The 25766-nt window shown below is 56.3% G+C and overlaps 2 protein-coding genes across 11 annotated transcripts in view; one reads left to right on the top strand and one right to left on the bottom strand.

Moving 5' to 3' along the window:
- Positions 1-10545, top strand: part of HDAC7 (histone deacetylase 7) — an 80601-nt gene extending 70056 nt beyond the window's left edge. For 9 of the 10 annotated variants that reach the window (XM_030510480.1, XM_030510481.1, XM_030510474.1 and 6 more), the window contains 17 exons: positions 185-383; positions 1176-1384; positions 2366-2569; positions 3772-3997; positions 4480-4613; positions 5364-5484; positions 5688-5737; positions 6818-6925; positions 7116-7171; positions 7375-7462; positions 7743-7862; positions 8064-8161; positions 8251-8369; positions 8561-8694; positions 8783-8867; positions 9036-9174; positions 9715-10545. In XM_030510480.1, coding sequence (XP_030366340.1) covers positions 185-383; positions 1176-1384; positions 2366-2569; positions 3772-3997; positions 4480-4613; positions 5364-5484; positions 5688-5737; positions 6818-6925; positions 7116-7171; positions 7375-7462; positions 7743-7862; positions 8064-8161; positions 8251-8369; positions 8561-8694; positions 8783-8867; positions 9036-9174; positions 9715-9760 — 2136 coding nt within the window. In that variant the 3' untranslated portion in view covers positions 9761-10545. The remainder of the gene's footprint in view (positions 1-184; positions 384-1175; positions 1385-2365; positions 2570-3771; positions 3998-4479; positions 4614-5363; positions 5485-5687; positions 5738-6817; positions 6926-7115; positions 7172-7374; positions 7463-7742; positions 7863-8063; positions 8162-8250; positions 8370-8560; positions 8695-8782; positions 8868-9035; positions 9175-9714) is intronic. The other variant, XM_030510476.1, reaches the window with a different exon arrangement.
- A 3759-nt stretch (positions 10546-14304) lies between these two features.
- Positions 14305-20127, bottom strand: LOC115618687 (twist-related protein 2-like). The gene is made up of 2 exons (XM_030510488.1): positions 19505-20127; positions 14305-14390 (listed from the first exon to the last, which is right to left on the bottom strand). The coding sequence occupies exon 1, from the start codon at positions 19994-19996 to the stop codon at positions 19511-19513; it is 486 nt and encodes a 161-aa protein (XP_030366348.1). The 5' UTR covers positions 19997-20127; the 3' UTR covers positions 14305-14390; positions 19505-19510.
- Positions 20128-25766: the final 5639 nt, after the last annotated feature.

The raw sequence follows: 25766 nt of genomic DNA, 5'->3' as shown, positions 1-25766 counted from the left end.
CCCCAGAACTGGGCAGAGGGTCCTTGTGGGGCAGGAGAAGCCCATTCCTTTGGGCCTGGGGTTCCTGGGGTGTGCTGGCTCTGAGTATTCCCAAGCACCTTTCCTTGGGCATGGTGAGGATGTGCTGTCCCCTCCTCACACCGTGTCCTGCGGGATGCTAACCCCATCCTCCTCCTCTGTGCAGGGAGAGGCAGATCGCCGTCCCCTCTCCAGCCTGGCCCACCGGGTGCCCGTGTTGAATGGACCTGTCCTGGCGGGCACACACTCGCCCGTGTTCATACCAGCTGGTTTGGAGCAGCACGAGGCTGGGAGCCCTTTGTCCCCTCGGCTCCAGCCCGTCATCATCCTCGAGCCCTCGGTCACCCACACTCCGCTGGTGGCAGGTAAGTGACAGGCACTGAGGCTGCGTCAGTGCTGGCAGGGCCCAGTGAGCACCTTCCCTTAGGGCAGGCAGGGGGTTTGGGTGCTGGGAAAGCCCAGTGGCCTTGATCTTTCCGTTACTGTGCCATGAGATGGGGCTGAGGGAATGGAAGATGCTGGCCTGGTTCTGCCTAACCAGCAAACGTGTCCTTGCCATGGATGAAACCAGAGTCCTGCACACACCATGGCCTTAACAACGCAGAGAGCTACAGCTTTGGCTCTTCCCTCCAGCTTCCCCTTGCCCTGCCTGAGTTGGTGTGGAGCTGTTCATCCCCTCCAAGGGGGTCTTTCCCACCTCTTCCTATGCTCTTGTGCCAGCAGATTTCACTAGAGACTCTGCGTTGAGCAGGGCAGCTCTGACCTCTTGGCTGTGCCCTCACTCTGACTGTAGCAGGAAGAAAACTGGCTTCTTTGTGCTGGTTCCTTGCTCTGTCTCTCCCTGCCCTGTGATACCTGCAGTGAAGGAAGTTTCTCCCATTCAGGGTGAGGCTGATTGAGATCAGCCAGATCCTGTCCCCAGACCCCTGATGCCAAAGAAACGGGGACAGAAGGAGGTGAACCATAAAGGCACAGCCCATCTGTCCTTGCCTCCCAGACACTGGGCTCCAGGGCTGGGTCACTGCCACCTTTAGGGCTGTTTGGAGATAGTCTGCATGGGGACAGACTGCGCTGCTGCTTGCTGTGGTGTGAAGACAGCTCTGCAGAGTGCCCAGTGGATGATGCCACCCCTCACTTCTCCTTCCTCTCCCCTCCAGTGCCAGGCCTGGGGACAGTCCCCTTCTCCTTCACCCCCTCGCTCATCTCTGCAGAGCGCCTGTCGCTCCCAGGCCACCATAAACCACTGGGCAGGACCCGCTCGGAGCCCCTGCCCCAGAACCCCAAGGCCATCCAGCAGCAACTGGTGTACCAGCAGCATCACACCCAGTTCCTGGAGAGGCTCAAGCAGCAGACGCATCTGGGCAAGGTGAGTCCTGGAGGCCCAGCCTGGGCTTGTAGGAGGCAATGGGAGAGATGCTAGAAGGGGGCAGGACACCATCACTACCTGCTGGGCAGTAAGTAGGAGATGTCCAGGGCCAAGTCCTAGCCAAGCATAGAATCATAGAATGGTTTGGGTTGAAGGGACCTTAAAGCTCATCCAGTTCCAACCCCCTGCCACGGGCAGGGACACCTTCCACTAGAGCAGGTTGCTCCAAGCCCCTGTGTCCAACCTGGCCTTGAACACTGCCAGGGATGGGGCAGCCACAGCTTCTCTGGGCACCCTGTGCCAGTGCCTCAGCACCTTCACAGGGAAGAACTTCTTCCTTATCTCCAACCTGAACCTCCCCTGTTTCAGTTTGAACCCATCACCCCTTGTCCTATCGCTCCAGCCCCTGATGAAGGTCCCTCTCCAGCACCCTTGTACCCCCTTCAGACACTGAAGCTGCTCTGAGGTCTCCACACAGCTTCTCTTCTCCAGGCTGAACAGCCCCAATGTTCTCAGCCTGTCTTTGTATGGGAGTTGCTCCAGCAACTGCTCATCCTCGTGGCCTCCTCTGGACTTGCTCCACCAGCTCCATGTCCTTATGCTGAGGACACACAGTGCTGCAAGTGGGGTCTCACCAGAGCAGAGCAGAGGGGGAGAATCCCCTCCATGACCTGCTGCTCACACCCTGGGCGTGCAGCCCAGCACACAGAGGGGTTTCTGGGCTGAAGCCGGGTCATGGGGAGCTTCTCCTCACCCAGCACCCTAAAGTCCTTCTCTTTAGGGCTGCTCTGAAAAGCACCTTGCATGTGAGATGCTGCCTTGCGCAGCCGCATGGCAGCAAGCTGAGGGTACCTGCTCAGCTTCCTTGGCTCCCACATTCACTGTGCTCCTCCCCTGAGGGGCCCTGCCACCCCCTATGACCTTCTTGGCCTGGGCTGTCCCCTGCCACCTCCCTGAGCTCCCTGTGACCCTGTGCTGCAGCGCATGGCTAAATCCAGCGAGAAGCCCCGGCTGCGGCAGATCCCCTCCTCGGAGGACATGGAGGCCGAGGGGACACTGCCAGAGGCTGAGAGCAGTGACCCAGCAAGGACACGTGTGGAGCCCCCACGGCCGGGGAGCAGCCTGAAGGAGCCTGAGAGGACACAGAAGATGATGCAGCCTCAAGAGGAGCTTGTCCTACAGCAGGTACCCAAGGGCTGGCAGGGCTGAGAGAGCTCCAGGCTGCCAACGTGAAGGAGCCCTTTCCCTGCTGGGCACAAGCACCCATGGGCAAAAGGGACAGTGCCTTCCCTGGCTGCCCCAAGCTCCGTGGAGCACTCAGGAGGGCTTGAAGCCATCATAACAGGTTCAGGAATGGGCTGTAAGAGGTGGAGTTCCTAGCCTTGTCTCCTCTCCAGTTGTGCTTAGATGCTTTGAGCATTAGTCCTGATCAGGCAGCTTGCGGAGATCCCTGCCCTGCCATCTGGAGCAATTCTTTGCTCCATCCCTTGGTGCCTCCCATTAGAGGCTTTGCATAAACCCAGTAAAGCTGATAGCATTTGGGAGGACTCAGATCTGACCCTGAGAGCTGCCTCCATAAAGGGCTGCTGTGTGGGTCAGGCCACAGGCCCCACATCAACACCTTCCCTGAGCTCAGGGCTAGGACAAGTATGAGAGCTGCAGCCACCCCTGGTGTCAGCAAGGCTGAGCATCATCCCCACATTGCTGTGCCTTGCAGCAGGGCTGCTCTCCGGCAGAGAGCAGCAGATCACAGACTGGTTTGGGTTGAAGGGACCTTAAAGCTCATCCAGTTCCAACCCTTGCCACGGGCAGGGACACCTTCCAGTAGAGCAGGTTGCTCCAAGCCCCTGTGTCCAACCTGGCCTTGAACACTGCCAGGGATGGGGCAGCCACAGCTTCTCTGGGCACCCTGTGCCAGCGCCTCAGCACCCTCACAGGGAACAACTTCTGCCTTCTATCCAACCTGAACTTCCCCTGTTTCAGTTTGAACCCATCACCCCTTGTCCTATCGCTCCAGTCCCTGATGAAGGTCCCTCTGCAGCATCCTTGTAGCCTCCTTCAGGCCCTGGAAGCTGCTCTGAGGTCTCCACTCAGCTTCTCTTCTCCAGGCTGAACAGCCCCAATGTTCTCAGCCTGTCTTTGTATGGGAGTTGCTCCACCCCCTGCTCATCCTCGTGGCCTCTTCTGAACTCGCCCCAGCAGCTCCAGATGCTGCAGGACATGTCCCAGCTCCTGCAAACCCTCTCCAAGCCCCCCCAGCATGGAGGGGGCTGCTGTATCCAGACCTAGGGAGGGTGCACAGTGTAGTCCTCCCTTCCCAGTGCTGGGTGATGCTGCTCTCTGGTTGTGCCTTGCTCTGGATGCTCACCAACACCTCCCTCCACCAGGCATATCTGTGGGATTCCTACCAGCGTGTGCAGCAGCAGCTCCTCAAGCGCCAGCCCTTGCCTGACACCCCCATGGTCCCCACCATCCATGCGGGGCACAGGCCCCTCTCCAGGGCCCAGTCATCTCCTGCCACCGCCACCATCTCCCTTCCTGCCCAGGACACGGCCTCCAAGACACTGTCCCTGCCCGTGCAGGAGCAGCCAGCCAAGCCTCACTTCACAACAGGTACAACCAGCCCCTGTGTGGGGCTGTCACCACCGGAGCAGCAGCAGGGGCTGGGGATGAGCTGGAAGGGAGGTGAGGATGCTCAGGGGCAGCTTAGCATCAATCCTGCTCACTCCCACACTCATAAATGCTTGGGAGTGCTCTGGCTGGCTGCAGAAAGAGCAGACAAGCCACGAGGGTCCCCTTCTCCTTATCTAAGGTGGCTTTTCCAAGCAGGACTTGCCCATCTGGCCCCTTGGCTGCTGTCCTGGTCCAGTGATCCTGGCAAGGTTCAGCTCTCTTACACATCCAAGGCAGGATTTGCTTCAAGCACATTGGGACAGAGGCTCCCATGGTTTGAGGGAGATTTTAGTCAAACCAAATAGTTTTGGGTGTTGAGGGTGATGTTCAGCCCCTAAAAGGAGCTGAATTTGGATCAGCACCATCAAGGCCTGGGGTGTCCAGCCCAGAACTGGGACAGCAGCTCTCCTTGTGCCTTGCAGGGCTGGTTTATGACTCGGTGATGCTCAAACACCAGTGTTCCTGTGGTGACAACAGCAACCACCCGGAGCATGCGGGCAGGATCCAGAGCATCTGGTCCCGTCTGCAGGAGAGGGGCCTGCGCAGCCAGTGCGAGGTGAGTGCCAGCAGCAGGGTGGGAGCTGGACCCCGTCCGGGATGGGGATGCTGGTGTGAGCTCTCATCCTATTGGTGTGATGGAGTATCCTGCTCCCACCTCCGTCCCTTTTGCTCCCACATCTTCTCAGCCTGTTCACTACCATTATCCAGAGGGCTTGGGCTCGCCCTTTGCTTGCAGTGATAAGTTGGAGCATGTTGGTGTGACCATAGAATCATAGAATGGTTTGGATTGGAAGGGACCTTCAGCCCAAAGGTCCTCCAGTTCCAACCCCCTGCCACGGGTAGGGACACCTTCCACTAGAGCAGGTTGCTCCAAGCCCCTGTGTCCAACCTGGCCTTGAACACTGCCAGGGATGGGGCAGCCACAGCTTCTCTGGGCACCCTGTGCCAGCGCCTCAGCACCCTCACAGGGAAGAACTTCCTTATCTCCAACCTGAACTTCCCCTGTTTCAGTTTAAACCCATCACCCCTTGTCCTGTTGCTACAGTCCCTGATGAAGACTTCGTTTGGCAGCAGCAGCGTGCTCTGCTGGAAGATGGGTGTAGGGAGAGGGGTGATCCCTATGGAAACAGGGTGTTTTGGCAACTCTGGGAACATCACTGTGGGTTCCACTCTGTTGGAAGCCTTGCCCTGGTGTAGCTGGGCTGTCCCACTGGGACACCTCCACCCTCGGAGGGTGCTGTGCTCGGGTGGGAGAGCCTGGATCTCCCACTTGGAGCAGCTTGGTCACAGCCCCTGTGTGCCACAGTGCCTGCGGGGACGCAAGGCCACGCTGGAGGAGCTGCAGTGTGTCCACACCGAGCGCCACGTCTTCCTCTATGGCACCAACCCCCTCAACCGCCTCAAACTGGACAACGGGAAGCTGGCAGGTGAGTGCCCATCCACACCACAGCAGTGCCCTCACCCTCTGCCTGTCCCTGCCCGGCTCCCAGGGCACCCTCAGCCCTGGAATTGCACCAGGCAGCTTCCCTGGAGGCTGCTTCTCATCCTGCTGAGCAGCCAGGTCAAACCTCGCTGTCCCGCAGCATTCCCATTCCCAGCTCTAAGTCCTCCCTGTCCCCTCTCTCTGCAGGGATCCTGTCACAGCGGATGTTTGTCATGCTGCCCTGTGGAGGGGTGGGGGTAAGTGCTCCATCTCTGCTTTGGCTGGGTTTGGATGGGGTTATTCTGTCCCCTGTGAGGGTTTGAGCGGAGAGGGAGCTCCCAAAGCCATTGGGCTGCTGAGGTTTGGGCAGCCTCAGGTGGGAACGCTCCATCTGTGGTCATTGTATCAGAGCTTAGGTCCTTGGGATGGTCCTGAGCATCCCCCCCCTGCAAGGGGATTCTTGATGCCTCCTTACTCTGGAGGACACAGCAACTAAAAGCCCCTCACAGCCATTTCTAAGAGCCTGGGGTGTCAGAAGGGATTGAGCTGGAGGGAATGGCTGGGGGAAGCCACAAGCCATGGTCTCCATTGAGGAAGGGGAGCAGTGTTCTGGGGACAGCAGCTCCCCACTTCTCTCCAGACACCTCTGTGGCCTCTCCTTTCACAGCTTGCCGTCCTGGTTTCTCTCCATTCACTGCGTTCTCCTCTCTTCCTCTCTCTGTCTCTGTCCTTCTCTCTCTTTCAGGAAGGGTCTCACTCCATGCCTTCCTGCTGCCTCTTCTGGTTCTCCTCCTCTCCTTGCCCCCGCTGCTGGGCACCAGCTCTTCTCAGCCCCGTTTGCATCTACTTTCCCTGCTCTGCCTCCCCCTCCCTGCTCCCCTGTGTGCCCCGAAGGCAGGGGGGGGCTGGAGCTGCCCCTCTCCGTGGGCATTGGGGAGCCTTTGAGTTGCACACATGGCGTTGATCAGAAGAGACGTTGGGTTTTCCGGCTCTGGCTCAGCCCTTGACGTGATGCTGATCAAACCAACATGTTTGCTTAAACAATACAATAAGATAAAGAAGGTAAAGAGCGTTTTCTCAGTCACTTCTTCCAGCCCCCGGGTGCAGGGGGAGATGCTCTGTGTGGAGCTGAGCTGGGGCTGACAGCAGGCAGAGGAGCTGCCAGCCTGGAGCTGCCAATGGAGCTTGCCCCATTGCGTGTGAGGTGGTCCAGCTCCACCATGCCCTTCAGCTTATACAGAGCTTCAACCCCTGGCCCCAAGCAGGGCAGCTGGCAGAGCCCATGGTCCTGTACTGAGCAATCCTCCCTCCCATCTCACTGATGCTCTTGCTTCTAGGTGGACAGTGACACCATCTGGAACGAGCTGCATTCCTCCAACGCTGCCCGCTGGGCTGCAGGCAGTGTCACCGAGCTGGCCTTCAAGGTAGCCACCAGGGAGCTGAAGGTAGGTTGGCTTCATGTGGAGGTCCCAGAGCTGTGCCATCACCCCCTGGCTGGGCAAGAGCGGGGCTGTGGGGTCTCACGGGGTGCTCATAGCCCTGTGGGCTCCATCCCTGGAGGGACCAGCCACATAGAGGGGGTGTGTGACACTGGGGGCAGCAGCTCTGATCACCTTGCCTTTGTTTTGTCCCCAGAATGGCTTTGCTGTGGTGAGGCCACCAGGACATCACGCGGATCCTTCCACTGCCATGTAAGGGCCCCTTCCCAAGCTGCAGGCCTTAAGGCTGGCACGTGGGAAGCCCCAAAAACCAGCTCCTTGGCTCAAAGTCGCTCCAGACTGAGCCCCATCCGTCTCCTGGCCAGGGGGAGAGGGGAGGGTGATTCCACCCTTTGGGAAGCCAGGAGGGAAGGATGCTCAGGAAGCATTAACCAGCTCCGACTCCCTCTTCCCAGGGGATTCTGCTTCTTCAACTCGGTGGCCATTGCTGCAAGGCAGCTGCAGCAGAAAGGGAAGCTCAGCAAGATCCTCATTGTGGACTGGGTGAGTCCCCTCTGTCCCCCTGCGTGTCCCTGCTCCTCCTCAGGACATCCCTGGGAGTGGGTGTCTGCATCTCCTCCCAGCTCTGGTTTAGAGCTGGACCAGAGAGCAGCAAAACCTCCTCCTGCAGGAGCATGGCTGGGAACCACCCCATAGGATGGGGAAGCAGGAGCAGATGCTGGGGGTCCCAGCCAGAGATCCAGTTGCTTTTAGCTCTCCTAAGCCATTGGGCCACCCTTAAGGCTTAAAAGGAGAGCTTCTGCCAATCTTTTTCTCCCTCCAGGATGTTCACCACGGCAATGGGACTCAGCAGATCTTCTACAGAGACCCTGATGTTCTCTACATCTCTTTGCATCGTCACGATGATGGCAACTTCTTCCCTGGTAGCGGGGCTGCTGATGAGGTACAAAGCACTGGGGATGGCAGAGCTGGTGGCCAAGGTGACAACCAGGAGGACAGGGCACTGGTGGGTCAGAGCAGAGGGTAGTTCTGTGTCAGTGCCTTTCCCATTGATGCCTCATCCTGCCTGGCTCACCCACTTGGCTGCCTCAGCATCCTTGAAGGCCTCATCCAGAGCTTCACTGCTGTCCTTGCTTTCTCCCAGGTTGGTGCTGGCCCTGGTGAGGGATTTAATGTCAACGTGGCCTGGACTGGGGGGCTCGACCCCCCCATGGGTGACCCTGAGTATCTGGCTGCTTTCAGGTAGTTCCTTGTGTCTCTGCTCACCTCCTCTCGCACTCCCTATCAGGCTGAGCCAGCACTTCACCCCTCGTACTTGTCTTTACCCACAGGACAGTGGTGATGCCGATTGCACACGAGTTCTCACCCGATGTGGTGCTGGTCTCTGCTGGCTTCGACGCAGCCGATGGCCACCCACCCCCCCTGGGTGGCTACAAAGTCTCTGCTAAATGTAAGGAGGTGGAAGCAGCACCACAGCCTCAGGGCAGGGTGCTCCCACTGCCCACCCGGGCTGGGGCCACAGCAGAGGGGTGGCAGCTCTCCAGAGGGAGCTGGGGAAGAGCTGTGGGGTTGTATCAGCATCAAGGCTCAGGGCAGCAGCATTTTGGGGCTGAAAACCTCCTTCTTGGGCTTCTCCTCCAGGTTTTGGCTACATGACAAAGCAGCTGATGAGCCTGGCTGGTGGAGCCATCGTCCTCGCCCTAGAAGGTGGCCATGACCTTACAGCCATCTGCGATGCATCCGAGGCCTGTGTGTCAGCCTTGCTGGGCAACGAGGTGAGGGCTGGGGGGCTGTTCTGGTGCTGTGAGCCCGGAGCTGGGCACAGCTCCCTCCTCTTGACCCCCTCGTGTCTTCATTGGGCAGCTGGACCCTCTCCCAGAAGAAAGCATGAGGCAGAAACCCAACCCCAACGCTGTGCGCTCCTTGGAAACGGTGCTCCAGGTCCAGAGTGAGTGTCCCAGCGCTGGGGCTCTGTGGAAGGGGCAGGAGTTGGCATTTCCTCCCCTCTCCAAGGGGACATGTGGCATAAAAGACCCCAGTGGAGCCCTCCATCATCATGAGAGGGTGAAGCTCAGAGGGCTGGGCCACCCTTACCCTGATTTTGCTTGTCCTGCAGGTAAATACTGGGTGGCTCTGCAGCGCTTTGCCTCCAAGCTGGGCTGCTCCTTCCTGGAGGCACAACATCACGAGGCAGAAGAGGTGGAGACAGTCACAGCCTTGGCCTCCCTCTCGGTGGCCGTGATGGTGGAGAAGAGGTGATGCTCTTAACCTGACCCTGGGAGATGTGGGTGCCCCTGGGTCCAAGCTGTGCTCTCATAGGGGTGGCAGCAGAGAAGGACCATGTCCTACAGCCACATGAGCTCCTGGGAGGTCAGGACAGTGCTGGCTTTAAGCAGGCTGTGGGACATAGACGTTATAACTGACCTCCCCACCAAGAGCTCTGACCCTGCAGCCCCCAGCAGATAGGACCCCAATGTTCAGCATCAGTGGGTGGTTGAGGTCCTGCAGCCACATGGGCAGGACCTGGGTTGGCTTCTGGGAGATTCAGTGCTGGGCTCTTCCCAAACAAGGTGAAAATGAGACCAAATCCTCTTCCCTTCCTTGGAGGATGGAGGTGTGGGGGAATGTCACCTCCCTTCAGGAGGCCACCACCTTTTTCTCATCCTCTATGTGGGTCTCAGTGGAGCAGGAAGCACTGGCAAGGCTTGTTGGATACCTCCAGAAGCTGGCCCCTTGATGCTGTTGTGTCACACAGGTCTCCTCCTCATCTCCTGTGTCTTATTTCTCCATTTCAGGCCACAAGACGAGCCAATGGAGGAGGAAGAGCCCATGAACCAGTGATGAGCGGTGACGTTCTCTGCTCCCCTGCTTCCAGGACGTGGCTGGACTCTCCTGAGCCCAAGTGCTCACTCTTCACTCCTGGCTTCCCGTTCGCCACGTCCTCCTCGCTCCCCGAGTCCCGGCCCCCGATGGCCTGGACCTTTGGCTGCAGGAGTCCCATTAAGGATGCTCCTGCAGCCACCTGGAAGACGTCCTCCTGCTCGGGACCGCTGGAGAACCACAGACTCCCTCTGCACGGCATGGCCTTGCGGGCCTGGACCGTGCCTGCAAACAGTCCCCAGCCTTTGGGACCTGAAACCCTCCTTGGGGTTGTGTGTGAGATGCCTCCACCGCTCTGGCCTTCTCCTGGGATCTTCCTCACCCTTGGGGAAGGGGGTGGGTGTTGGGATGGATGTTGTGGCCGTGCTGCGGGTGGTCGGAGCCACCTTTGGGACTGCACCCAGAGCTCCTTTATGGCCAGGCAGTGATGCCTTTGAGAAGCAGCCCTGTTTTGCTCGGGAGGGACAGGCTCTGTGTCTTCTCGTGAAGGTTTCCTGGCTGCCCTTCCTCTGGCAGGGCACAAGGTGGACAGTGACACGGGGCACGGGCTTGTTCTGCACAAGAAGGGGTTGGAGAGCTGTGGACGATGCGCCCAGGCCCTGCAGCCTGGGAAGAGCAAGGGCTGGAGTGTCTGCAGTGCCCAGGATTGCACCTCTGGCTCATCCTAACCACTAACCAGAGCGGGACCCCCTCTGGTGCTGGGGCTCTGATTTGCACTATATACAATTGACGTGTGCTAATGTGAACCTTCCCTGCTCTTCTTTCCGTGGGAATTTTGGGAACAGCCACATCTTCGTGGTGCCTTGAGCCCTTCCCAGCATCCTGCTGACCTGAGGATCTGCGTCAATGTAGGTTGATCTCTCTGTGATCCCTAAAGCAGGGGCAGCCCAGCCCAGTGACCCCCTGAGCCCACCCTGCAGCTGCACCCCAATGGGCTCCTCTTCTCCAGCTCAAATCGAGTCCTGTTCTCATGGAATCATGGAATGGTTTGGGTTGAAGGGACCTTAAAGCTCCTCCAGCTCCAACCCCTGCCCCGGGCAGGGGCACCTTCCACTAGAGCAGGTTGCTCCAAGCCCCTGTGTCCAACCTGGCCTTGAACACTGCCAGGGATGGGGCAGTCACTTTGGGGTGACAGAGGCAGGGTCAGGCCCCCCACAATGAGGTGTCCATCTCGATTTGCTTCTGCCCATCTCATACTGCCCCAGGGCATCATGTGGCTCCTCACCCCAAGAGCATTCCCTGTGTCTTTCCCTGTGTCCCATGGGTTGTCCCATAAGGACAGGTCCCTGCTTGGGGTGCTGGGTGCAGTGTGGCTTGGGCAGGGGATGGATGGGACACTGAGAGCTCAGCAGGCCCAGAGAGGAGATTCTGTAAGAGGAACAAGGGAGGAGAAAGAAAGAAGGAACAAAAGGACCTTGGAAGAATGAACCATTCCTGTGCCCAGATCAGGTTCCAGCAGCGCCAGCCTGGGCTGGGGAGGGGTGAGTCCCTTCAGCCCTGGGTGCCACACACAGAAGTCATCGTGGCCTCCCCATGGCACTGCCCATACGCTCCTGAAGGCTGCCTCCATCATCCCCCTGCTGCTGGTCCTGATGTGGGCACCTTCTTGCTGGGCAGGAGAGAGGCTGCCACATCACAGTGTCACGTCCTTGGGCAGGAAGGGGTTAAAAGCACCCCAAACCCTCTCTGTGTCTTCTCAGGTGTAGATTTCATCCCTCCATCCTGTGGGTCTCCTCCCCAAGGTTGGGTGGTGGGAAGGACCTGCTGCTTCTCCAGCCTTGGGGCACTTGGGTGGCTCTGGTGTCCCCAGTGGCCCCTTCCCTTTGCTCCATCCCCATGGTCCCCATGATGTGGCTCGTCTGATGCCACCACCTTTCCCTCCACCTGCCTCAGTTTCCCTTCCCTGCCTGGTCCCAAACTCACTCCCGTTTCTCCCAGTGGGTCCCAGCAGGAGCGATGTGACCCACAACTGCTTCTCGCTTCCGAGGAAGCCCAAAGCTCAACCTCAAATTTGGGCCCCAGGAGAAACCTGTGGGTGCAGCTGGTTGAGCTCAGTGGTGGAAGCTGCTGCAGAGGAACATGACCTGAGCAAATGGCCTCGTCCCTCACTTCACTTCCAGGTTTCCTCTGGAAAACAAGCTGGGATTGATGAACTCAAGGGCTGCCCCTTCCCAGCCTCCAGCTCCTGGCTAGGAGCACCCAGTGAGACCATCAGGAGCAGAAGTCATTCATCCCTTGTGTCCCATGTGGTGGGTCACCCAAACCAGACCTGAAACCCGTCGCTGATGTGCCAATGGCTCATGGGAAGCACCAGCCCCATCTCCCAACTGGTCTCTTGTGGTTTGAACCCCACAGACAGCACCAAGCAATGCAGTGGTGACATGGGGGGGTTCATGTGAGTATGTGCTTGCTTGGAAGGGTCCCACCTCCCCATAGAGCGGCATCTCCTTGTCCTCAGATGTCCCCTCAACATCCCTTAGAGGGGTGTCCACTGAGCGGGGAGGCTGGTGGGTCCCATGGGTGGAGGCCCTGCCATGGTGACGCTGAAGCCCAGGTCTGGGTGGGTGCTCCCACTGCTTGGTTAGGACCTCACCAGGTTCCCATCAGGTGGAAGAGTCCCACCATGAAGCCCATGGTGGAATCTCCTCCAGCTCCAGCAAGGAACAAATCCTCTGCAGCATCCCCGTGGCCTTCCCCATGCATCCCACATGAGCATCCTCCACCCCATTGTAAACTGAGCATGGGACCTCCGAAATGGGTACCGGGTCACCAAAATCACCCACATTTCCAAGCTGATGGAGGGTTTGTTGGCCTCGTGCCCCCAAGGATGCTGTGGGACACCCAACGTCACACTGGGGTGGCCATCCCTTGGGAATGGGGTTTGTTGGGGCTTATTGAGGCTTTGCCCCCAAGACACATGAAGATGTTAAGGGCCAGAACATCACCAGCTCCATCTCCTTGCCCTGAGCACCTTTTCCCCACCATAACAGCACCATGACTGTGAACATTGAGAAGAAAAGCCAAACCTGGGTTCAAATAGTTCCTTCCTTAGAGCTGATGTTTTCCTCATTTGGAAATAAGGCAAATTAGGGATTTAAGGAAAAAAAACAGCACTCAACAAGATGGTACTTAAAAAAAGAAGGAAAAAAGGAGCATTTAACCTTTTATTACACGATCGGTTTGGAAGCCAGAGCCTCCACTTCCAGAGGTGTTTACCCTTTGCTTTTAAAGCCCATTTGATTTGAGAGGGGGAAGAAAATGTCCATTTCTACCTGTTTCCCCTTTCCCATGTCCAACACGTCGCTGGAGCCGCCCCAAAGCTCTTTGCAATGGGAGGTTCCCTTCCCTGAGCACATTCAGCTCCTTGGGAAGGCTGCGCTCGGCTCTCGGAGCAGGGAATCCACTCCCATTGTACAGCCAGAAACGGGGGATTACAGAGGAAAAGACAGTCTGAGCCCGGCTGTCGCTTCCTGGTGGATTCTCTGGTGTGTAATAAAGCCTGAGCAGTAACTGAAGCTGCTCTTGAGTGGCTCCCAATGCTTCTCCCACACGGATCACTTCAGGTCCCACTTTATTTCCCCCTTTTTCTGCTATAACAAGCGGAAACCCCAGATTCTCTTTTGCCCAATGGATATAAAAGGGACCGAGCAGCCACTGATGGAGGGCGCAGGGATGGGCACCATTCCTTAGGGTTGAACCTCGGAAAATTCCTCCTGGATTTCCATTATTGGGATTGTCAGGAAGCCCCAAAGCCCCTCCATCATCCCCCCATCATCTCCACAACCCCCCAACTCGATCTCATGCTTGGAAGCCTGAATCGCCCCCCCACCAGTGCCAAGTGTCCCCATACTCCCCCTTTCCCATCGGGAAGGGCTGTTCATAACATCTCCAGCCTCATTTTTCCAATCTTTTCCAAGAAATCCAACAGAGCAGATGATGTTGAGTCATGTCCATGTACTGTGGGTAAGTGGAGGGTGTTGGGACCCCTGGGGTTCATGGAGGGGATCAGCAGCCCCCCCAAATCCACTCCACATGCCAGGCAGCCACACAAACCATGGTGTCCTTGTGGTGGAGACCTTCCGAGCAGGATTAAGTGGACATCACCCATGAGCCGTGCTCCAGCCTCGGCCAAACCCTTGGATGCTGTGTCTCACATCCATGTGAGGGGTCTATGGAGCAGTGAGGACCAGGCCAGCAAGGGAGGACTCAAGCCCTTCCCATCATCATCATCATCCTGAGAGAAGTTGTCCTGCCTGGTCCTGGCAGGAGGCAGCTGCAGGGGGATATGGGGAGGATGGAGCCTGTTGATCCAGGAACATCAGCTTCTTGGGAAGCAGGAGGAGATAACTCAGTTCTTACCTGCGAGTCAGGAATAAATTACACCCTGAAGAGTTTCATACTCAGCATCCAAACAGCTCATTCCCGAGCCTGGGTCTGGGATCGGGTCCCTCTTTCCCAGCCCTGAGGTTTGGAAGGGGCTGGTGGGGTGGGATGAGGCTCCCATTCTCCTGCTCACTGCGGATGCTGTGGTCAAGTGTTGGGGTGCTGGGTGGCCGGGTCTGTTGTTTCCATTGAGGCAGAGGTGTAAGACCTAAAGGGAGACAGGCAGGGTCAGCCTGGCTGCAAGGCACTGAGCTTGGCTCGGCAGAGCCAGCACAGGCTTCCCAAAATCAGGCACAATCCAGTGCTTGGCTGGGACCCCAGCGAGGGGAAGAGCCACACTCAGTTCCTGGCTCCTGAGCCTTCGTGCTTTGCATTCGCAGACTTCCCCGTAGCCACAGGGAATTGCATGGGACACGCTGGGAAATGTCCCAGCACCTGAGCTCACCAAATCACAGCTTCTCCGTGAGCACAGCGAGGCTGGAGAAAGGAAGCAGCTGCGCTGCTCGTCTCTCCCTGTGCTCCATGGGGAGAACAGGCGTTATCCCGTGATGAATTGTTCCCTCTGGAGCCGAGAGGGCGACAGCCTGTCCCTGGGGCTGGCGACGCCGGAGGGACCCTTTGGAGCCGCTGCCGGACGCCAGCCTGGAGCCAGGGGCTGTGGAGCAATGACAGGAGCCAGGCAGGAACCAAGCCCTGTGGGGCTTCATGTTGGTGGCATGTTGGTGGCTCTGGGCTTCCTCCCCATCACACCAAGGTCCTGCTTTTATTTCATCCCCCCCCAGCTTTGCCTCCTGCTTTTCTAGTCTCTCCTTGTGCAGCAGCCGAGACCTTTAACGCTTTACAGAGGAGCCTGGAGAGGAATAAATCAAACCCTCCACTGATTGAGGTAATGCAGCCCCTGCCCACCCTGTCTGCAGGAGAGACAAAGTATCCCCACAGCCTGACGTGTCCCATCGCTGACCCTTTGGGATTGTGGTCCCAAAGGCCCGTGGTGGGTGCTGTGCACATCCAATGGTGCATCAGGCAAGCAAAAAGGCTGGTGTCCAACCGGCACGGCAGAGGGATGTCCTGGGTTGTGGGAAGCATCAGCACGAGCATCTCAGCCACATAGAAAACTGAATAATCCTCATGGAACGGCCACGTGTCAAGCAAACAAGGTCTAACACCGAATAACACACTAAGGGCATGATTGTAATGGTTGGACTTGATCTTAAAGGTCTTTTCCAACCTGGGTGATTCTGATTCTGTGATTGTGAAGGGTGCTGAAGGGTTGCAGGAGCCTCCAGAGGGGACCGGTCCTGCTCTGAGTGTGCAGGGCTTGGGGATGGATGGACACGGGGCTGATGTGGACCTGACAATGGAGCCAGGGAGCCGCAACCGTCCTCAATGCCACCCTTCCCTCCCTCCTGCATCAACACCCTCGTCTCTGCTCAGGTACAGCCCCTATCAAAGGCAATTAAATGCAAACTCCATCTTGATGCATCTCCTCCGTTCCCTCTCAGCTCCCAGGTGCATTCCCATGACACTTGGCAGTGAAATACGGGCTCATTTCAAAGGCATTCCATGGGCTGAGACGGAGCCAGCCGGGATCATAAACCAGCAGATGGGTTAATGCTCGTGAGGGCTGCCTCTGGAATTGTATCTCAGTTTGAGTTTTAACTCATCCTGAGGACCTGCCTCCTCATGATGGAGATGAGCCCGGTCCCCCTGCGCAGGTTCGGTGTTGAGTTTTTCCTTCTTTTAATAGAAAGGTGGAAGGTTTTGATGGGAAAAAGGGTGTTCTGATAGTGAAACAAATGGCAACCCCTTTGACATGTCCTTGTGCCCAGGGACTTGGAGAGGGATGGATGGATGCCTGCTCAGTGCCAGAGCAAAGAGCAAATCCCAGCAGCATCCTGCCAGAGCGTGAGGATGGGAGCAGAGAGGTCGGACGGGATTTCACACGGCCCTTGACCCAAATGGAAAACAAGAATTCCCAGGATTTGGGCAACTCCTCGTCTCTTCTGGGAACTCAAACCAAAAGTGAAAGCTGATTCCTGCCGGCACAGCTCCTCACCCGCTGGACCCAGCTATGGGGAGCCTGGTGCCTGGTTTGCCCCAGCGCAGGGGTCTGGGGTCACCTTGACCAGTTTAACCAGTAAATGGACCCACTTCATGATGCTTTTAAAGGTGCCAGGGTGGGAAGGAAGCTCACCCGATGGGACTGTGCTTTCCTGCAGAGGGATCTCAAGGAGCTGTTTGAAGCGGCTGCTGCTGGCAGCGCATTGTGTGAGCGGACCTGGTGCGGGGAGGGGGCTCTGCCCCAGCTCCTTCAATCCCCTCCTGCTCCAACACTGTGCAATGAGACGTGCTTATAAATACAGGAAAACCAAGCAGCCACCCGACCAAGCAGACTCTGAGCAAGAGCAACAGGCCCCAAAGGGAAGATTTATCCAAGGTCTTTCCAGATAGACAGTTAAGTGAGGGCAACACGACAAAGACGATAAATCCAGGGAGACAAATGAAGGGCAAGGAGTATCATCCCTTACTGCTCCGCCAGTCTTCCCCCCCGCCCCCCCAGATTCCAGCCTCATTTTCTCCTCTTCAGCAGCAAAAGGAACCATTTGAATGTGCTCAACCCATGAACTTGGGGGACTTCAAATATTGCTTTTTCTTGCCTGAGGGCTCAATCCCGCTTTCCCCGGACGATGTCTCCTGTTTAACAAGGGCATATCCACATCCAGCTATTCCCGCACCCTTTGATATTTAATAGGCTGAGTTCCAGTGGAGACCGGGACACCATTAACTGCTTTACATTATGAATTACAGCCCCATTGCAAGCGCTGGGTTAATTCAGTTACGGGAGAGCCAGACGCAGCCTCTCCAGCTCCAGCATCGCTTCCCCTGTGGCTGTTCCCTCCTTTTGGTCTTTGCTGAGCAAATCCCCCTCCCGTTTTACCTCCCTTCCCAAGTGGGCTTTGTAATTGGTACCCAAACACTGCGGCAGGTTGGCACAAAGCAGGTTATTATCTATTCAGCTAAAGGATGCTTTGCCTCCAGGCAAGCACTTGGAGCCGCTTGGGATGAATATTAACCAGGAATGATAAGCAGGGTGAGCATGCCACGCTCCCAGGACAGGAGGGGTTTTAACAGGAAGGCTGTTTTATTTAGCAGAGGGATCTTTAAGATCATAAAGGGTCTTTAATCCCCCTGTTTATCATGGGAACATGATTCCTGCTGAGCACTCAGCTTAAATAAACCTAGGTCTAAAATAGGTCTAACCAGCAATGGCCGGGCACAGAGCTGAACGTCAGCTCATACACGCAAGCGGGAGCAGGAGTGTGTGTCTGGAGGTGACGGGGAGCATGCACGGAGCATCCCAAACCCCCCAGAGCAGGATAACCCCACTATGAACTCACAGGGCTGCCAGAATGTGATGCCCAGAAGAGAGTGAGGAATGCTCTGGGTGGATACAGGCTCACTCTGCTCCTGGGGCTCAGCATCCCAACTGCCCCTGGCAGCTTTCTGGATTCTCAAAGTGAGAACGAGCAACCACACGCTTTGCTTCTGTCCAAAGGAGAAGGCGTCCTGTGGCCAACGGGCAGTGATCCTGTACCCAGTAAGGCCAGACTTTCATTCTTAAACAACCAGATCTGCCCTAAATACATGGGTTTAGAAAAGCAGTGGTTTCCCTGTTGGTTGGAAGAGATCTCCGTGAGGCTTGCAGGGAACTGAGTTTAAACGTGGCACGTCCTTAAGTGAAAATCCCCTGGGAGCTGGTCAGCATCTTTACCCAAACCTTTGCACCTACATCTGCAGCTCTGGCCTCAAATTCAGGTCTGTTCAGTGGTCAAACCCAGTGGTAGGAGGGCTGCTGGTGCTCATGGGGGTCACTGGTTGCAGCAGACGATCCCCCATTGCTTGTGCATCACTCGAGCCACATTGCAGGAGTTTCCTGTGATGTATTTGGTCTCAGAACAGCCACTTTTTCCTCCCTTTCCCACCCCCTCTGGCCTTTCAATCGTGACAGAGCAGATTATCTTTGCATTATGGCTTCTCCCGGTTGTACCCTAAAGGCACTGGGAGCTCGGCGCGGCTGCTGGTGCTGATGGCCTCGCATCGGGCTGCAGCATCGCACCAGTCCCTGTCCTGCTGGGGCTCAGCGTGGCTTAAAGTAGGGTCTTACACGCACCCAGCACAGGGTCTGGACTCTCTCGTGTTATAAATATGATGCTTCTGCCTGCATCGGGCACGCGGGTCCCTGCATGGAGTTGGGACTGCAGGAGGAGGAGAAATGGCACTGGCAGAAAAGAGTAAGAAAAGGGTCTCTCATGGGCAGCCCTTAGTGGTGGGTGCAAGAAGGAAACCACTTGCAATTGGCTTTCTAAGAGAAGCCCCTGGGGTGACACAAGGTTAATGAACCAGTGCCCGAACAAAGCCAGAAGTCCTGATCCTGTTTAAGGCCCAGCAGGGACTCTTAGGAGCTGGGCTGGGTTCCTATGACGTGTCCTTGAAGTCCACAGTTTGGGAATGTCCTCCAGAGCTTTCAGCTCCTGCACTGCAGGAAGCATTAGTGCATATCCGACCCTTCTCCCCTGGTCCCTCTTTCTCCCAGCCCAAGCAGATCTAAAGCACTGAAAATGGAATCATTCCCCTCTCCTCTTGGCAGCTTTGCCAGTGATTGCGGGATGCTCAGATGGTGCTGGGTGCCTCGAACAAAACCCTCCCTCGATATTTCATTCCCTGCGGTGTAGGATACCTACAGATCCAAAGGGATTGTGGATCCCATCTTATCTGCAGCACTTCAGGACAGGGACGGGAGAAAGCCTGGAAGCCTGGACCCACCAGGGCCACCCAATGGCTTCAGACAACGGCTGCTGAGTGTCACCAGGGATGAGACTCGGTGTTTCACACAGTGGAAGCAACAGCAGCCCTTGGCTGATGGTTTTGGGGTGCCGCTGCTCTCACTTGTGCCATTTTGACACCTCCTCAACCCAAGGACATTCAGGAGGGTGTCTGCTGATTTACAGGCCCTCCTGGGTTAATGTAGGGGGATAAATCAGACCTTTAAGCCCTGGTTTTAAAGCTTTCACTAGCCTGCCCCAGACCAGACCCCGCTCAATGGGATCAGTCACTGCTCGGCCCCCTCCAACCTCCTACAAGCCCCGGAGAGGTTGGGAATCACCACCTCCCTCAGTGGCATCTGGGGTTTGTTAAAGCAAATCACTTGCATGTGGATATGAGGAGGGGGCCATGAACTTCCCCCCGGGACCGAGCTGGGGAGATGCACTGAGGATGCAAGGATGTGCAGGGATGTGTCAGCAGGGAGGTGGCGATACATACCCCGGCTCAGTGGGATGCAGACATGGACCAAGCCCCTTCCATCCTCCAGACGGAGAAGGCATAGCTAAGCCTCTCGTGGGCCAGGTAGTTGCAGCTGGTGATCTTGTGGTCCAGCTCATCGCTCTGCAGGACCTGGTACAAGAAGTCTATGTAGCGGGCGGCCAGCTTGAGGGTCTGGATCTTGCTCAGCTTGTCGGAGGGCAGCGTGGGGATGATCTTCCGCAGCTCGGCGAAGGCGTCGTTGAGGGACTGGGTGCGTTGGCGTTCCCGCACGTTGGCGATGACACGCTGTGTGTGCACGTCCTCGAAGGGCTGCGGCACGGGGCTGCGCTTGCTCCGCTTGCCCTGCGGTGACGGGACCCCGCACTCCTCGGCCGCCTTCCCGCCCTGGCCGCGCTTGCGGTGGCATTTCTTGTGCAGCCGCTCGCCCTCCTCCTCGCTGGTGACCAGGCTGCCCTCGGGCGACTCCGGGCACATGCTTTCCTCTTTCATGCTCTCAGCACCTTGCAGGAGAAGGGCTCTGGGGTCTTCAGGAGACGCGGCAGCCGCAGCGCATGGGGAAGGTGGCCTGGAGAGGAGCCAGCGCCCGCGTCAAGAGGTGCAGCTTGGAGCATCCACCCTTCCCAAGCTTCCCAAGCCTTGCAGAGCCCTCCAAGGAGCTCGGTTGGTTTTTCCTTTGGGCTACGGAGAGGAGGGTGTTCGGATAACTTTGGGGAATGGCTCTTGCTGATAGGGTGAGGAGGACAGTGGGCGGACCAGGCACAGACCAATGCAGCCGTGCAAGGTAATGCAAACAGCAGTGGAGCTTATGGGTTCCAGATTTCCTCCTTCCCTCCTCCACCGACACCCCCAAGCCCCTGCAGCACAGATGCTCCTGCCTCCTGCCCGGATGTCAGGGGACGTTGCCTATGCTGATGTGAGCACCAGCCATGGACATCAAGGGAGACTTCTTTGAGTTTCAGTCTTGTCCTTTCATTTTTAAGCCCAGTTGACCCTGCAAAAGCCAGCCAGAAATAGTCACTTGTTCACTTGGGAATAGGAGACTTTTCTCTATGAGCGATCCAAGTGGAAATGTGGAGCCGTGGATGTTTCGATACAGGTTTTCTCTGAATCCAAAGGAAGAAGCAACAGTGACAGGTATCCATGCTGCTCCTGAGAAATGGTACAATCCAAAATGAACTTGAGTTTGCATCCACTCATCCATCCATTCATCATCCATCCATCTCTCTTCCTCTGTCTCCATTTCTGGCAGTCTACAATAGAATTCTACCAGTAGAATCAGCACAGAGAACTGGAGCCCATTGGTGGCCCATCATCCTGCCATGTCCAAAATGCTACTACACCTTTGGGAACCCCTAGAACCTTCCCATCTCCCTCTCCAAGGTGTTTCTTCTCCAGCATGTCTTGACCTAATCCAAGCTGCCTCTGCTCATCAGGCTCCCCTTGCATTGCTCCCTGCTCTTGGTCACCAGAAACTCTCACCCTGAGTCTCTTTGGGGGGACATTGAAGTCCCAGCATGATGCTCCGTGGCGATATTGGGATCCATTCCCAGCAGATCTCCGTAGCCCTTGCTACAACCTTGCTTTGTTATTCTGTCTTATGAGAGCAGGAAGGAGTGTTATGGGAATAAGACAGTTTAAAACAGTCACAGTAATTCATCAAAATAGTTAAAATCATACCAAAACCATAAGTTGTTGAGTTGACATCTCCTGTCTGTAGAGATAGAGTTAATTTAGCTCCTTTTCATAACAACTAACGAGTTTCTGTATAGACTATCTTGTACTAATAGAACTATGTAACATACTACAGCGTTCTCCTCCACCGAGGAGCCTGCACCGAGCCGCAGTGGGATCCTCTGCCCACCCCCAGATGGGAGTGACGTGGATGCAGCAGCTCAGGCTGAGCATGACCAGAGGCTGCAGGAGAGAGTCCTTGGAAAGGCAACGACCTTTCTCTATTGTCTTGCTGCGTGTCGTGAATTAACATTCTCCTCTTGTCATGTTATCTTCATCCTGAATAACCTACACTGTTGTACTGCAGTTACCTCTCTGCTCAAGAACCTCTCCTACAGCCTGGAGAGGAAGGGGAGGAGGATGTCCTCTCCCCTTTAGCGTTAGGGATGAATAAGAGCAAAAGGGACTTGGCCAACTGTTGTACCCATTTCCAGTAGGAGAATCCTCAATTCCAGCTCAGCTACAAGGCATTCCTTAAAAATGTGCTTCATAGAGCATGTATACCCTTGCTGACCATCTACACATCCCACTGTCCACCAGTGCTGACAGCAAACCCCTTTCCAACCCCTTTGCCTCCCTAATTGCAGTCATCCAGGTGCTACTTCTCCATGGGGATGCATGTATCCTGAAGGTGCTTTTCTCTATTTTAAGGCATGTGCTTTCACACCCCTCCATGGGCTTCTCTTGAACATCCTTCATGCTGAGGGGGGACCAAGTGAAAGGGCAACCTCAAACACCTCAGCCCCTTTCCCAGTGATGCTGGATGATGCTGGAAGTGTTCAAGGTCAATTGGACAGGGCTTGGAGCAACTTGGTCTAGTGGAGGGTGTCCCTGCCTGTCCAGGGGGTTGGAACTGGGTAAGCTAAAGCCCCTTCCAACCCAAACCATGCCCTGATTCCACGATTTGGGAGGGCTCTTTCTCACCCCCATGTGAAAACCACCCAATATTGCTGCAAGAAGGAAAAGATGCCCAAAACCAGACCGATACTGGGAGCTATTGGGGTGGAGCCCGGTGACTTCCCTCCTCCCGCGGTGCCGGCAGAGCATCAGCTCAACCCATTCCTCACATGCGAGCGTTGTCAAGACAGCGCCGAGCATCAGATGTTGCTGATGTGGAAAGACAATAGATCTCAGGGGCCCGGGAAAGCGAGAGGAAACAAAGGCAGAGGGAAAAATCCCCCAGGGAGGAAAGGATTTCGGCTGGATCCAGGGTCCTCTGATCCCGCTCAGCGCTGCCAAGGGCTGGGGAGCTGCCAGTTAACACCAGCTGAGGCCCAGGGCTTGTGCTTGGGCTTTCTTTTCTTATTAATATTTTTTATTGTTTTCCTTTTTTTTTTCCCCCTTTTTCTCTTGAAATAGTTCAATTGGATTTCACTGGAGAATGGCTTTGGCCCAAGGAAGCGAAGCTGGGGCTTGGTACTGATATCCTTGAGCAAAAGGAGAAACACAATGAGCTTTGATCTGCAGGAAGGATCAGCTGAACACCCCAAAAGGCTTTTTTTTTTTCCCCCAGATTTGGATGTTTTGTGGCAAGAATATTTTTTCCTTTAAACGTTTCAATATTTTTCAGTGGATTTTTTTGGGAAGGGGGGGGAGAATGTTAAATGTGAAGTTTTCATAGAAAGGTCACGAGTTCCCAAACTGGCTTCAATAACGTGGCTTTTGCAGCTGGTTGGGGGTTTATAGCCCTTGTCTTGACAGAGCAGCGAAGAATTCAGACCTTAAACATGCAGATTAAAAGCAAAACACAAACCTAACTCGCTGGATTCACTGAGAAGCCACCAGATGGAAGATCTGAATTCCCACCATGTCCCAGCCCTTCTTCCCACCTCCCATCCCTGTCTTCCTCTGCCTTCTTGCTAGTCACGTCCAGCTTTCCTGAGCGGTGTTTTCTGGTTTAGGTAGGACATGTCCCCATTGCTGGGGTGTCCTCAGCAGATCTGGAAAGGCCCCACAGGAAAGAAGGGAATGGTGGAAAGGAGAAGGCAAAGACACCATCAAACATGGGGACACAGCAAGGAGATGGGGGTCCATCTTCTGCCTGGAAGAGCAGGGCCAAGGCTCACCATAACATCAGAGAGGCTCCTCAGATGGAAGGTCTTCCATGAGGCTGAGGTGGGAGACAAGGTTTCTAAAGGAAAGGGGCTGAGGCATCCCCTTAAAACCACATCCTCTGGTGGGATGAAAGCACATCTTGGTCAGCCTGAGCCTAGTTCTGTCTCTGAGCCTCGCACTTGCCTGAAGATGCTCTTCAGATCTTAGGGGTTAGATGAGGTCTTTGGGTTAATGCCCACTGGACAAGAGCTCGGTATAGAGCTGATGCTCCTCCACCATAGGTTTAAGCAAGGTGGGCAGGAGGCTTCCTCATCTTTGGGGTTTGGGAAGGGGACAGGAGGCTCCATCTTTGGGGTTTGGGAAGGGGACAGGAGGCTCCGTCCTCGGGGTTTGAGAAGGGGACAGGAGGCTCCATCCTTAGGGTTTGGGAAGGGGACAGGAGGCTCCATCTTTGGGGTTTGGGAAGGGGACAGGAGGCTCCATCCTTGGGGTTTGAGAAGGGGATAGGAGGCTCCATCCTTAGGGTTTGGGAAGGGGACAGGAGGCTCCATCCTTACGGTTTGAGAAGGGGACAGGAGGCTCCATCTTTGGGGTTTGGGAAGGGGTTGAACCCTGGTACAACAGGTCTGTGAACCTGCAGAGCTGGTGCTGCGCAGGGATAACACGCTCCATGTGTGAGCCCGGTGCTGTCCATCACATCGCTTTGATGGCCAAGAACCCAAGTAACTCTCGGCACCAAATCCGAGGCCGGTCCACGGTGCAGAGGGGGTTTAATTTGGGCTTTTTCTTTGCAACCTCCTTTCCTTTGTTTAAAGGCCCAAACGAATCTATTTTCTCCTGCCTGACAAAAGCAAAGGAGGAGAACACTAATAACGGGTGCACATGAAAGGCGCCGGGAACAGCGGCTGGCGCTGGAGGCTGGGGAAGCAGCTTTGGCTTCCCAGGTTTTTCTAGTTACTGCAGCCTCGGAGTGGAAACATGTGTGGTGCGAAGAGGAATGCGGAGCATCCGCTGCAGCGTGTGGTTGCTGCGGCAACCGCAGGGAATGCGGGCTCGGGGGGGGGGAGCGTGCAGGGCCTCGGCTGGCAAAGGGAGCTGGAGCGCTGCGGGGGCCTTTGATCCCCGCGCCCGCAGCAGTGATGGATGGGCTCGCAAGTCATTTCCTTGTCAAAGTGACATCATGTGCCTGGAACTTGCTGAACTCTTTAAGGACTAAAAGATGTTCCCCCAGCAAAACGGGCCCCCTCTGTGCACACACACACACACACACACACCCCTCCCGGAGTGGGGGGCTGAAGGGGGCTGGCAGTGGTGTTACTGGTGAGACTGGGAGGTGTGGTGCTTTTCTGGCTTGATTTGTGCCTTCCTTAGGAGAGGAGATGTGGGATGGGGCGGTGGGATGAGCTGTGGCAATGGGATGGAGGGGTGGAGGGAGGGATGAAGGGATGGGGGGGATGGAGAGATGGAGGGATGGAGGCAGGGAGGGAGGAAGGGAGGGAGGCAAGGGTGGAGGGGTGGAGCAATGGAGGGAGGGAGGGGTGAAGGGAGGGATGGAAGGAGCAATGAAGGGATAGAGGGATGGAGAGATGGAGGGATGGAGGCAGGGAGGGAGGAAGGGAAAGAGGAAGGGAAGGAGGGAAGGAGGGAAGGAGGGAAGGATGAAGAGATGAAGGAAGGAGGGAAGGATGGAAGGAGGGAAGGATGAAGAGATGAAGGGATGGAGGAAGAGATGAAGGGATGGAGGGACAAAGAGAAGGAGGGGGAAGGATGGAGGGACAGAGGGACAGAGGGATGAAGGGATGGAGGGATGGGTGTAGGGAGGGATGAAGGGACGCCCCACGTGCCGCCTGCAGATGCCAACCACTACCCCAGGCTGACAACCATCCTGTTCCAGTTAATTTCTCCATGTGAAAGTTGGATTGGGGTTTCTCCCTCCCCTTTTCTTCCCCATCTGTTTCCATCTGGCCATCAAAGGAGCAAAACTCCATATTGTGGGTCCTGCTGCCAAGAGCCTCCCCACAACCCGCCTAATTCCCACCGAAGCAGCCTCCAGCCCCGGCGCAGTGGGAGCTGGGGGGGAAGCGGAGCAGGATGGGCTCATCCCTGGGGAACCACAGCCGGGATGAGCCCTTCTCCAGCCACTGGAGCCGTGGCTGCGGGACCAGGCGCTGGCTGTGACCTTGCTCTGCCATTGAATGTGCATCAGTTCCCCCCCGCCCCAGGATCTGCTTTGCTGCTGGCGATAAAAGATCAGCAACAGTGGTTGCTGTTCCCATTTACTCCAGCTTTGTCCTCCAAAGGACCCCGTGGCTTTGCAAACCCCGTGTAGTGCATGAAGCTACCCTGGGAGGGCACCCAGATGATTGTAGCATCAAGGTTGGAAAAGACCTTTAAGCTCATCAAGTCCAACCATTCCCAGCACTGCCAAGGCCACCACTAACCCATGGCACTGAGGCCTCAGCTACACGGTGTG

Source organism: Strigops habroptila, chromosome 23 (genome assembly GCF_004027225.2).
Source record: "Strigops habroptila isolate Jane chromosome 23, bStrHab1.2.pri, whole genome shotgun sequence".
NCBI lineage: Eukaryota > Metazoa > Chordata > Aves > Psittaciformes > Psittacidae > Strigops > Strigops habroptila.
Note: the sequence above shows the minus strand (reverse complement) of the source record. Positions and strands in the feature narration are given on the sequence as shown.

What these genes read in the sequence shown, in the direction of transcription:
- LOC115618687 (XM_030510488.1), bottom strand. Translation starts at nt 19,996, where the DNA reads ATGAAAGAGGAAAGCATGTGCCCGGAGTCGCCCGAGGGCAGCCTGGTC.